At 44.3% G+C, this 13,015-nt stretch overlaps 1 protein-coding gene across 1 annotated transcript in view; it reads right to left on the reverse strand.

Annotated features, from left to right (window-relative positions):
- The window catches only part of LOC135551893 (adhesion G protein-coupled receptor B2-like), a 528,123-nt gene that overhangs the window by 218,466 nt on the left and 296,642 nt on the right, over window positions 1-13,015 (reverse strand). The window contains 1 exon segment of the mRNA XM_064983168.1: window positions 12,122-12,307. Within this exon segment, the coding sequence (XP_064839240.1) occupies window positions 12,122-12,307 (186 nt within the window).

Raw genomic sequence — 13,015 nt, forward strand, 5'->3', positions numbered from 1 at the left:
TTCTATGTTGAAGATTAAAACAGAATTTTGCTTTATTTTATAATATATTACACTGGATTTTTCTTAAATATGTTCCTCCATTTATTTTTGTGTTTCCTATAACTTATTCTGTGCCTTTATGGTACAGTTTTTATTGTATTCTATCTGTTCTGTTAGTCCTTCAATTTCCTTCGTTAATATGGACTCTTATGATCTGAATTGTTTTTGTTTTAGTTATGAGTATTGAAAGGGTTTCACATGAAACCAAAAAGGGTTCCACCTGGAACCAAAAGGATTCTTTAAAGGGTTATCCTATGGGGAAAGTCGAATAACCGTTTTAGGTTCTAGATTGCACCTTTTTTTCTAAGAGTGTAGGTAGAATAGAGGGGATTGGAGGTAAGGATTACAGGAAAGAGACAGGAAAGAGAGAGAAAGACAGAGGCAGAGAAATGAAGGAGAGCGATAAGACTGGTGCATTATAAACTGAACAGACAGAAAAGGGCATCCAAGATCTGTCAGACTGATAGATCACCAAACATCTGTAGAGGATGGATGTCATTGTTGGGTAGATGGGTAGGTGCTAAAACACACAGTGAGATACAGGGCCTTCAGATAGTATTTACACCCCTTGACTTTTTCTATATTTTGTTGTGCTACAGCTTGAATTTAAAAAAATATTACATTTAGATTTTATTTCACTGGCCTAAACACAATATCACATCATGTCAAAGTGGAAATATGTTTTGTAAATAATTGTAAATAAGAATTTGTTTTTAACTGACTTGCCTGGGTATAAAATAAAAAGTTCAGGACTGAAAATGTGCTTAACAAGTCACATAATAAGTTGCATGCTCACTCTGCGTGTAATAATAGTGTTTAACATGATTTTTGAATGACTACCTCATCTCTGTACCCCACACGTACAATTATCTGTAAGGTCCCTCAGTTGAGCAGTGAATTTCAAACACAGATTTAACCACATAGACCAGGGAGGTTTTCCAATGCCTTCTAGAGAAGGGTACCTACATGTATTGGTAGATGGGTAGATGTATTTATTTTTTATTTTTTAAAGCAGGCATTGAATATCCCTTTAATCCCTTTAAGTAATGAAGTATTTCATTACACTTTGGATGGTGTATCAATACTACTCCCAGTCACTACAAAGATACAGGTGTCCTTTCTTACTCAGTTGCTGGAGAGGAAGGAAACCTCTCAGGGATTTCACCATGAGGCCAATGGTGACTTTAAAATAGTTACAGAGTTTAATGTACGTTTAGTCCAACACATCACTGAGTAACACTCTTCAGTTTTTCATGCATGGCGGTGGCTGCCTCATGTTATGGGCATGCTTTACATCAGGAGACTTTCAGTATAAAAATAAACAGAATATAGGTCAAAAACCTGGTTCAGTCTGCTTTCCAACAGACACTGGGAGACAAATTCACCTTTCAGCAGGACAATAACCTAAAACAAAAGGTCAAATCTACACTAGAGTTGCGTTCCAAGATTACATTGAATGTTCCTGAGTTGCCTTGTTACAGTTTGGATTTTTATTGAAAATAAAGACTTGAAAATGGCTGTCTAGCACCTATCAACAATCAAATTAACAGAGCTTGAAGAATTCTTGAAATAATAACATGCAAATATTGTACAATCCAGGTGTGGAAAGCTCTTAGAGACTTACCCAGAAAGACTCACAGCTTTAATTGCTGCCAAAGGTGATTCTAACATGTTTTCACTCAGGGTTGTATTTAATTTATTTCAATAAATGTGCAAAAACATGTTTTCATTTTGTCATTATGGGGTATTGTGTGATGATGGGTGACTTTTTCATTCATTTAAATCATTTTGAATTCAGGCTGTAACAGAACAACATGTGAAATAAGTCAAGGGTAAGAATACTTTGTGAATGCACTGGAGCCAGACACCTGCAAATGCACATGCACACCCACAAACATGCACCCACACACACACACACACACACACACACACACACACACACACACACACACACACACACACACGCACGCACGCACGCACGCACGCACGCACGCACGCACAAACACACAACCACACACACACACACACGCACGCACACACGCACGCACGCACACACACACACACACACACACACACACACAACCACACACACGCACGCACGCACGCACGTACACACACACACACACACACACACACACACACTATAACACCAGGGTGTAGAGAGGGTTATATCACTGGGGTGTAGAGAGGGTTATAACACTGGGGTGTAGAGAGGGTTATATCACTGGGGTGTAGAGAGGGTTATTTCACTGGGGTGTAGAGAGGGTTATTTCACTGGGGTGTAGAGAGGGTTATTTCACTGGGGTGTAGAGAGGGTTATATCACTGGGGTGTAGAGAGGGTTATATCACTGGGGTGTAGAGAGGGTTATTTCACTGGGGTGTAGAGAGGGTTATATCACTGGGGTGTAGAGAGGGTTATATCACTGGGGTGTAGAGAGGGTTATTTCACTGGGGTGTAGAGAGGGTTATTTCACTGGGGTGTAGAGAGGGTTATATCACTGGGGTGTAGAGAGGGTTATAACACAGGGGTGTAAAGAGGGTTATTTCACTGGGGTGCAGAGAGGGTTATATCACTGGGGTGTAGAGAGGGTTATATCACTGGGGTGTAGAGAGGGTTATTTCACTGGGGTGTAGAGAGGGTTATACCACGGGGGTGTAAAGAGGGTTATACCACGGGGGTGAAAAGAGGGTTATAACACGGGGGTGTAAAGAGGGTTATAACACGGGGGTGTAAAGAGGGTTATATCACTGGGGTGTAGAGAGGGTTATATCACTGGGGTGCAGAGAGGGTTATTTCACTGGGGTGTAGAGAGGGTTATTTCAATGGGGTGTAGAGAGGGTTATATCACTGGGGTGTAGAGAGGGTTATATCACTGGGGTGTAGAGAGGGTTATTTCACTGGGGTGTAGAGAGGGTTATATCACTGGGGTGTAGAGAGGGTTATATCACTGGGGTGTAGAGAGGGTTATTTCACTGGGGTGTAGAGAGGGTTATACTATGGGGGTGAAAAGAGGGTTATACCACGGGGGTGTAAAGAGGGTTATAACACGGGGGTGTAAAGAGGGTTATAACACGGGGGTGTAAAGAGGGTTATAACACAGGGGTGTAAAGAGGGTTATAACACTGGAGTGTAAAGAGGGTTATAACACTGGAGTGTAAAGAGGGTTATATCACTGGGGTGTAAAGAGGGTTATAACACGGGGGTGTAAAGAGGGTTATAACACGGGGGTGTAAAGAGGGTTATAACACGGGGGTGTAAATAGGGTTATAAAACATGAATTGTGTACAGCTCCTTGTGACATGGGGTAGTGTATTATCATGCTGAAACATGAATGATGGCGGCGGATGAATGGAATGACAATGGGCCTCAGGATCTCGTCACAGTATCTCTGTGCAATCAAACTGCCATCGATAAAATGCAATTGTGTTTGCCTGCCCATTCCATAACCCCACCGCCACCATGGGGCACTCTGTTCACAATGTTGACAACAGCAAACCGCTCGCACACACTAAGTCATACAATTGAAACCGGGATTCATCTGTGAAGAGCACACTTCACCAGTGTGTCAGTGGCCATAGAAGGTGAGCATTTTCCCACTGAAGTTGGTTACGATGCCGAACTGCAGTCAGGTCAAGAACCTGGTGAGGACGACGAGCACGCAGATGAGTTTACTGACAGATTGTGCAGAAATTATTTGGTTGTGCAAACCCACAGTTTCATCAGCTGTATGGGTGGCTGTTCTCAGACGATCCCACAGTTTCATCAGCTGTCTGGGTGGCTGGTCTCAGACGATCCCACAGTTTCATCAGCTGTCTGGGTGGCTGGTCTCAGACGATCCCACAGTTTCATCAGCTGTCTGGGTGGCTGGTCTCAGACGACCCCACAGTTTCATCAGCTGTCTGGGTGGCTGTTCTCAGACGACCCCACAGTTTCATCAGCTGTCTGGGTGGCTGTTCTCAGACGACCCCACAGTTTCATCAGCTGTCTGGGTGGCTGGTCTCAGACGACCCCACAGTTTCATCAGCTGTCTGGGTGGCTGTTCTCAGACGACCCCACAGTTTCATCAGCTGTCTGGGTGGCTGTTCTCAGACGACCCCACAGTTTCATCAGCTGTCTGGGTGGCTGGTCTCAGACGACCCCACAGTTTCATCAGCTGTCTGGGTGGCTGTTCTCAGACGACCCCACAGTTTCATCAGCTGTCTGGGTGGCTGGTCTCAGACGATCCCACAGTTTCATCAGCTGTCTGGGTGGCTGGTCTCAGACGATCCCACAGTTTCATCAGCTGTCTGGGTGGCTGTTCTCAGACGACCCCACAGTTTCATCAGCTGTCTGGGTGGCTGTTCTCAGACGATCCCACAGGTGAAGAAGCCAGATGTGAGGTCCTGGGCTGGCGTGGTTAAACGTGGTCTGTGGTTGTGAAGCCTGTAGGACGTACTGACAAATTCTCTAAAACAACATTAGAAGTGGCTTATGATAAAGAAATTAACATTAAATTATATGGCAATAGCTCTGGTGGACATTCCTGCAGTCAGCATGCCAATTGCATGGTCCTTCAAAAATTGAGACTGTGGCACTGTGTTGTGTGAAAAAACATGTTTTAGAGTGGCCTTTTATTGTGCCAAGCACAAGGTGCACCTGTGTAATGATCATGCTGTTTAATCAGCTTCTTGATATGCCACACCTGTCAGTGGATGGATTATCTTGGAAACAGAGAAATACTCATTAAACAGGGATGTAAGCAAATTAGTGAAATATCCCCCCAAAATGCTAACTTCCTCTGTTATTATAATGGACAAAACTTAGCATGTCTTGGGGGTATGATATTTATGACTCTGTAACTTCTCACATTATTCACAATTCATTCAGGATTATCCTTTAAGCATGTTACAATTCACATTAATGTTGATGTTTTTAGAAACATTCTATATGTTATATGTTAAATAAATATTCTATATATTCTATAAATGAAACATGTTTTTTTAATTACACAATACATTATTAATATTATTACATTATTTACAATTTTTAAGGTCCTGTACTTATTTTCTTAGTCAACCTTGTGTCCTGTTTCTTTGTGTTCTTTAATGTAGCCCTGTCTTTCATTTTTGTTCATTGATTTCACCTGTGTTAGTTACTCACCTGGTCTCATCAGCTCCTTATTTAGTTCAGATCATTCTGTTTGTGCCTTTGTGAGGTATTATTCATTTTGACTCTACCAAGCAGTTTCCTAGCTCGTTTGTGAGAACCAGCTATAGCATTCAGTCCTAGTTCTGATTCGCCTGGCTGTTTGCCTACCTGTGTATGACCATTGCCTGCCTCTGACCACGATTCCTGCATTCTGCAAAGGTGAAATAAACACCTGCCGCGCCCTGCGCCTGAATCTACACCTTTTTCTCCCTGAGTATTAATTACACCATTCCTTTCTACTGGGTACTAAATAATGTGAAACACAACCAAAACAAACAGCAAATGGGTACAGCAAATTTGGTCCCAACACTCTCGTGTTGGGACAAAATACCTAACTTTTTACTACTTTAATACACATATAAGTGAATTTGTCCCTTAAAATGGGTGGACTATGTACAAAAAGTGCTGTAATTTCTAAACAGTTTACCCAATATGGATAATGAAAAGCTGACAGTCTGCAGTTTAGTCATTGTATTATTTCAAAACTGTAACACTGGGGTGTAGTGAAGTTTAACACACTGGGATGTAGTGAGATTTAAAACACTGGGATGTAGTGAGATTTAAAACACTGGGATGTAGTGAGGTTTAAAACACTGGGGTGTAGTGAGGTTTAAAACACTGGGGTGTAGTGAGGGTTAAAACACTGGGATGTAGTGAGGTTTAAAACACTGGGGTGTAGTGAGGGTTAAAACACTGGGATGTAGTGAGATTTAAAACACTGGGATGTACTGAGGGTTAAAAAACTGGGATGTAGTGAGGTTTAAAACACTGGGGTGTAGTGAGGTTTAAAACACTGGGATGTAGTGAAGTTTAAAACACTGGGATGTAGTGAGGTTTAAAACACTGGGCTGTAGTGAGGTTTAAAACACTGGGATTTTTTTTATTTTTTTTTTATTTTACCTTTATTTAACTAGGCAAGTCAGTTAAGAACAAATTCTTATTTTCAATGACAGCCTAGGAACAGTGGGTTAACTGCCTGTTCAGGGGCAGAACGACAGATGTAGTGAGGTTTAAAACCCTGGGATGTAGTGAGGGTTAAAACACTGGGGTGTAGTGAGGTTTAAAACACTGGGATGTAGTGAGGTTTAAAACACTGGGGTGTAGTGAAGTTTAACACACTGGGATGTAGTGAGGTTTAAAACACTGGGATGTAGTGAGGGTTAAAACACTGGGGTGTAGTGATGTTTAAAACACTGGTGTGTAGTGAGGTTTAAAACACTGGGATGTAGTGAGGTTTAAAACACTGGGATGTAGTGAGATTTAAAACACTGGGGTATAGTGAGGGTTAAAACACTGGGATGTAGTGAGGTTTAAAACACTGGGATGTAGTGAGGTTTAAAACACTGGGGTATAGTGAGATTTAAAACACTGGGGTATAGTGAGGGTTAAAACACTGGGATGTAGTGAGGTTTAAAACACTGGGGTATAGTGAGGTTTAAAACACTGGGGTATAGTGAGGGTTAAAACACTGGGGTATAGTGAGGGTTAAAACACTGGGGTGTAGTACCACCTACTGGTCAGAGGGAGAATCTATCCCATTAGCCTGGAACATTGATCATCTTGCAAGACAAGGAATGAGTGAATAAGTGACACAGTATCCAGTGACAATCCCCATGTAGAGTGTTACTTACTACCACATACCCACAGACACCATGTGGAAACAGTAGTGCAGGAAGGGAGCAGGAGTTTGAGACACACAGTAAAAAGCATCAGGAGTGAACACACACACCAGTGGAGGATTCTCGGGGGAGGACGGCTCATAATAATGTCTGGAACGGAGCAAATGGAATGGCATCAAACACATGGAAACCATATGTTTGATGTTGTTGATACCTTTCCACTTATTCCACTTCAGCCATTACCACGAGCCCATCCTCCCCAATTAAGGTGCCACCAACCTCCTGTGACACACACCTATAGCCTGGTGTGTTTGTCTGGCATAATATACCAGAGCCTTTTTACGCACTTGCAAATGAGCCCAGAGAGCACTCAACCAAGGCTATGAGAAAGAGCAAGGCCAAAGGTCATATAAGATAAATTAAACAAACAATGCAGAGCTCCCAGGGAATACGGAGAAATATGTTTACAAAAGAACAACACACACATGCAGACAGACACACAGACCTTCGCTAAGCCACCGCCATGACAACGATCACTGGCAACTTGGACAACTTGAGACACCAGGCGGCACTTCACACAGTCCCACACACATGCACACAACCACGCGCAGACACACACACACACACACACACACACACACACACACACACACAAAGAAACACAGGCAAACATAAGATCCCTTTCTCTTGAACGATCACATCCCCAGCTCAAAGACTAGTATACTGACCACACTGTCAATACTGTACACGGTCGTTCCCTCTCCTCCTTTATACAATTATAAACACTACATGAAAAAAGAATGTAGACACCTGATCGTTGAACATCTCATTCCAAAATCATGGCCATGAATATGGAGTTGGTCCCCCCTTTGCTGCTATAACAGCCTCCACTCTTCTGGGAAGGCTTTCCACTAGATGTTGGAACATTGCTGCTATAACAGCCTCCACTCTTCTGGGAAGGCTTTCCACTAGATGTTGGAACATTGCTGCTATAACAGCCTCCACTCTTCTGGGAAGGCTTTCCACTAGATGTTGGAACAATGCTGCTATAACAGCCTCCACTCTTCTGGGAAGGCTTTCCACTAGATGTTGGAACAATGCTGCTATAACAGCCTCCACTCTTCTGGGAAGGCTTTCCACTAGATGTTGGAACAATGCTGCTATAACAGCCTCCACTCTTCTGGGAAGGCTTTCCACTAGATGTTGGAACAATGCTGCTATAACAGCCTCCACTCTTCTGGGAAGGCTTTCCACTAGATGTTGGAACAATGCTGCTATAACAGCCTCCACTCTTCTGGGAAGGCTTTCCACTAGATGTTGGAACAATGCTGCTATAACAGCCTCCACTCTTCTGGGAAGGCTTTCCACTAGATGTTGGAACAATGCTGCTATAACAGCCTCCACTCTTCTGGGAAGGCTTTCCACTAGATGTTGGAACAATGCTGCTATAACAGCCTCCACTCTTCTGGGAAGGCTTTCCACTAGATGTTGGAACAATGCTGCTATAACAGCCTCCACTCTTCTGGGAAGGCTTTCCACTAGATGTTGGAACAATGCTGCTATAACAGCCTCCACTCTTCTGGGAAGGCTTTCCACTAGATGTTGGAACATTGCTGCTATAACAGCCTCCACTCTTCTGGGAAGGCTTTCCACTAGATGTTGGAACATTGCTGCTATAACAGCCTCCACTCTTCTGGGAAGGCTTTCCACTAGATGTTGGAACAATGCTGCTATAACAGCCTCCACTCTTCTGGGAAGGCTTTCCACTAGATGTTGGAACATTGCTGCTATAACAGCCTCCACTCTTCTGGGAAGGCTTTCCACTAGATGTTGGAACATTGCTGCTATAACAGCCTCCACTCTTCTGGGAAGGCTTTCCACTAGATGTTGGAACATTGCTCCAGGGACTTGCTTCCATTCAGCCAGAAGAACATCGGTGAGGCCTGGCTCACAGTACAAGTACCAATTCATCCCAAAGCTGTTTGATGGGGTTGAGATCAAGGCTCTGTGCAGGCCAGTCAAGTTCTTCAACACCGATCTTGACAAACCATTTCTGTATGGAAGTTGCTTTGTGCACAGGGGCATTGCCATGCTGAAACAAGAACGGGCCTTCCCCAATCTGTTGCCACAAAGTTGGAAACACATAATCATCTAGAATGTCATAGTATGCTGAAGCATTAAGATTTGCATTCACTGGAACTAAGGGGCCAAGCCCGATCTACCCCATTAGCCTGGAACATTGATCACATTTGGGCAGGTCGCGGTCTCCTGGCACCTGCCAAACCTAGATTTGTCCGTCGGACTGCCAGATGGTGAAGCATGATTCATCACTCCAGAGAACGTGTTTTCACTGCTCCAGAGTCCAATGACTGAGAGCTTTACACCACTCCAGCCATCGCTTGCCATTACGCATGGTGATCTTCGGCTTAGGACGAACAGTTATTGTGCTGACATTGTTTCCAGAGGCAGTTTGGAACTCTGTAGTGAGTGTTGTAACTGAGGACATACGATTTTTACGCTCTACACGCATCAGCACTTGGTCCTACCACTTCACGTCCGAGCCGCTCCTTCATGTTTCCACCCTACAATAACAGCACTTACAGTTGACCCGGTCAGCTCTAGCAGGGCAGAAATGTGAGGAACTGACTTGTTGGAAAGGTGGCGTCTCATGTCGGTGCTACGTTGAAGTCACTGAGCTCTTCAGGACTGCCAGTATTTGTCTATGGAGATTGCATGACTGTGTGCTCGATTTTATACTCCTGTCAAATCAAATCAGCAACGGGTGTGGCTGAAATAGTTTCATCTACTCATTTGAAGGAGTGCCCACATACTTTTGTATATATAGTGTATTGGGTTGCATTTTGATATGGTGTAATCAGTTCTATTTCAAGTAATGCATTATTGGATGTGCATGTGTGTGTGTGTGTGTGTGTGTGTGTGTGTGTCTCTTTCTGTGTGTGTGTGTCTCTCTCTTTCTGTGTGTGTCTCTCTCTTTCTATGTGTGTCTCTCTCTTTCTATGTGTGTGTCTCTCTTTCTGTGTGTGTGTGTCTCTCTCTTTCTCTGTGTGTGTGTGTGTGTGTGTGTGTGTGTGTGTGTGTGTGTGTGTGTTTCTTTCTGTGTGTGTCTCTCTCTTTCTATATGTGTGTGTCTCTTGCTTTCTATGTGTGTGTGTGTCTCTCTTTCTGTGTGTGTGTCTCTCTCTTTCTGTGTGTGTCTCTCTCTCTTTCTATGTGTGTGTCTCTCTTTCTGTGTGTGTGTGTCTCTCTCTTTCTCTGTGTGTGTGTGTGTGTGTTTCTTTCTGTGTGTGTCTCTCTCTCTTTCTATATGTGTGTGTCTCTCGCTTTCTATGTGTGTGTGTGTCTCTCTCTTTCTGTGTGTGTGTCTCTCTCTTTCTCTGTGTGTGTGTGTGTCTCTCTCTCTTTGTGTGTGTGTGTGTGTGTGTGTGTGTGTGTGTGTGTGTGTGTGTGTGTGTTTGTCAATTAAATCAGGAGACGCACATGGAGAATGACATGAATAACATGATGAATTGTTTACAGTGAAAGCCGGGGGACTACATTATTCAACAACGATTCCAATACTACAATATGTGTGTGAAGGTGTATATCTCTCTCTCTGTGTGTGTGTGTGTGTGTGTGTGTGTGTGTGTGTGTGTGTGTGTGTGTGTGTGTGTGTGTGTGTGTGTGTGTGTGTGTGTGTGTGTGTGTGTGACCATTTATGATCTAATGTAGCTGTGTGTGACTGAAAGGATGCATGTAGAGCAACTGTCCCTTGTTGCTATGTGAACATGTTTCTAGTGAATTACATTGACCTACACATTAATAATTCACTGCCTTCCATTAACGTCACATATGGAGAGATCATGTAGCACTGATGAGTAAGGAATATGGTGTGTGAGTGTGTGTGTGCGTGTGTGTGTGTGTGTCTCCATGGACCGCATGTGTGTGTGTGTGTGTGTGTGTGTATGTGTGTGTGTGTGTGTGTGTCTGTGTGTGTGTGTCTCCATGGACCGCATGTGTGTGTGTGTGTGTGTGTGTGTGTGTGTGTGTGTGTGTGTGTGTGTGTGTGTGTGTGTGTGTGTGTGTGTGTGTGTGTGTGTGTGTGTGTGTGTGTGTGTGTGTGTGTGTGTGTGTGTGTGTGTGTGTGTGTGTGTGTGTATATGTGTGAGTGTGTGTGTGTGTGTGTGTGTGTGTGTGTGTGTGTGTGTGTGTGTGTGTGTGTGTGTGTGTGTGTGTGTGTGTGTGTGTGTGTGTGTGTGTGTGTGTGTGTGTGTGTGTGTGCACGTTCATAAATACTTGCGCGTGTGAGCTGCTGTTCAAATCATGAATGCATATTCAGTGCTCGCAGGCAGTGGAAATAGGTTGGTGTGTGTGTGTGTGTGTGTGTGTGTGTGTGTGTGTGTTTTGGAACCTGTCGGAACCACTCCCGGTCGGTGTGTGTACATCCACACTGTGAACTAGAGAGGTAAATAGATTAATAAACCATATAAAGCGTGGAGTCTCTCCCTCCATCCCCGACGCATCACAGGAAACAGTCAATGGAAACACTGCGCCGCGCCAGTCGCCCCTAACATCCCCCATGGTCACCATCCACATTGATTAGCGTTCCTTCTCATCCACCCGCTTCACGCCTGCCCGCCCGCCTTACCCAATCCACCGCAACCCCCCGAAGCCACGGCGGGAAGAAAATCACATCAGAGAGAAGGGCTGGAAAAAATGAAATAAAAAATGAAATAATGAAATAATTAACAAAACGCAACACAGCAACCAATCTCTCATCAAAGGATCAGCTGAGGGGATTCATATTGGCGCTGGATGGAAAATAAGCCACTTAGCCATACAAATCACATTCTAACATTTGCATAAGAACAAGATTAGCATATGCACTGACAGGGAAGGGAAATGTTGTTGCTTTTTCCTCTGTATTCTCTCTCCAGAAGAGCATCAGCAAAAGCTGTCGCATCGTGTGTGCCACACACACACACACACACACATACACACACACACACACACACACACGGAAACACGCCAAACACAGCACACACATCCCATGAACTGCAGAATATAATTAGTGTACAGACAGTCAAGGCCAGGTTCCACAGTGGGGGAACTAGCTATAGTAGGGTGAATATGTGTACCGGCTGTGCAGTCTCATGCAGTCTCAGTGAAGTTTACAGCTGTGATCATACAGTGGTTATGAAATGTTTGTGTTAGGTATTGTACAGTACCTGTGGTCTTTGCAGCGTGTGCGAGTGTGTGTGTTCATGTCATGCCTACCTGAGCTCAGTGCTGGGTCACCGGGGCAGGTGGCTGTATTGTTACACATGCGTGTCTCTCTCAGCGCGCCACTACACAGGGTGCCGTAGGGAGAGGACACACACGAGCGCGTCCGCACCTGCCAACCCTGACCACATGTTAACGAACACACACTCCACTGAGACCACTCCTCCGCCGCAGGGTCACCTGGAGAGAGAGAGAGAGAGCGAGAGAGAGATAGAGAAAGAGATGGGGATTATTAAAGACGGAAGAGTTGAAAGATGAAGAGGTGAGAGTGAGACAAGGAGTGGAATAAAGACGGGAGGGGAAGAGAAGAAGTGAGAAGTGTTTTTTCATGTCTATGAATCTTACTTCGATGATGTGACTTGAGAAGAGAGGGATGAATAAAGGAGCTAAAGGTATATTTGGTCGACTCCATCCCTATCACTTCCACAGTAATATTCATCATCTTTATAGGCATGGAACCTGTGGTCTTGTATTCATGAGCCTTTAGGTAATATTCATGAGGATTTAGATAGTATTCATGAGCATTAATATAATATGGTTTGTGTCCCAAATGACACCATTTGGGGGGGTTTGAAGGGGTTGCATGTCAAACGTAAGAGGCTAAATGAAAGGGACAGCAGTGAAAATGGGTACAATCTTCACTGACGAGTGCCCTTGATGGATAAGGGAGGAGAAGAGGGCGAGGAGGAGAGGGGAAGAGGGAAGCGGAGGGAGAGGGGGATAGGAGGAGAAGAGGAGAGGAGGAGGAGATGGGTAGAGGGAAGAGGAGGGAGAGGGGGAGAGGAAGGAGAGGAGGAGAGGGAAGAGGAAGGAGAGGAATAAGAAGGAGAGGAGGAGAGGAGGAGAGGTAAGAAGGAGAGGATGAGAGGAGGAGAGGAGGAGAGGGAA

This window comes from Oncorhynchus masou, chromosome 13 (genome assembly GCF_036934945.1).
Source record: "Oncorhynchus masou masou isolate Uvic2021 chromosome 13, UVic_Omas_1.1, whole genome shotgun sequence".
In the NCBI taxonomy this organism is placed as follows: domain Eukaryota; kingdom Metazoa; phylum Chordata; class Actinopteri; order Salmoniformes; family Salmonidae; genus Oncorhynchus; species Oncorhynchus masou.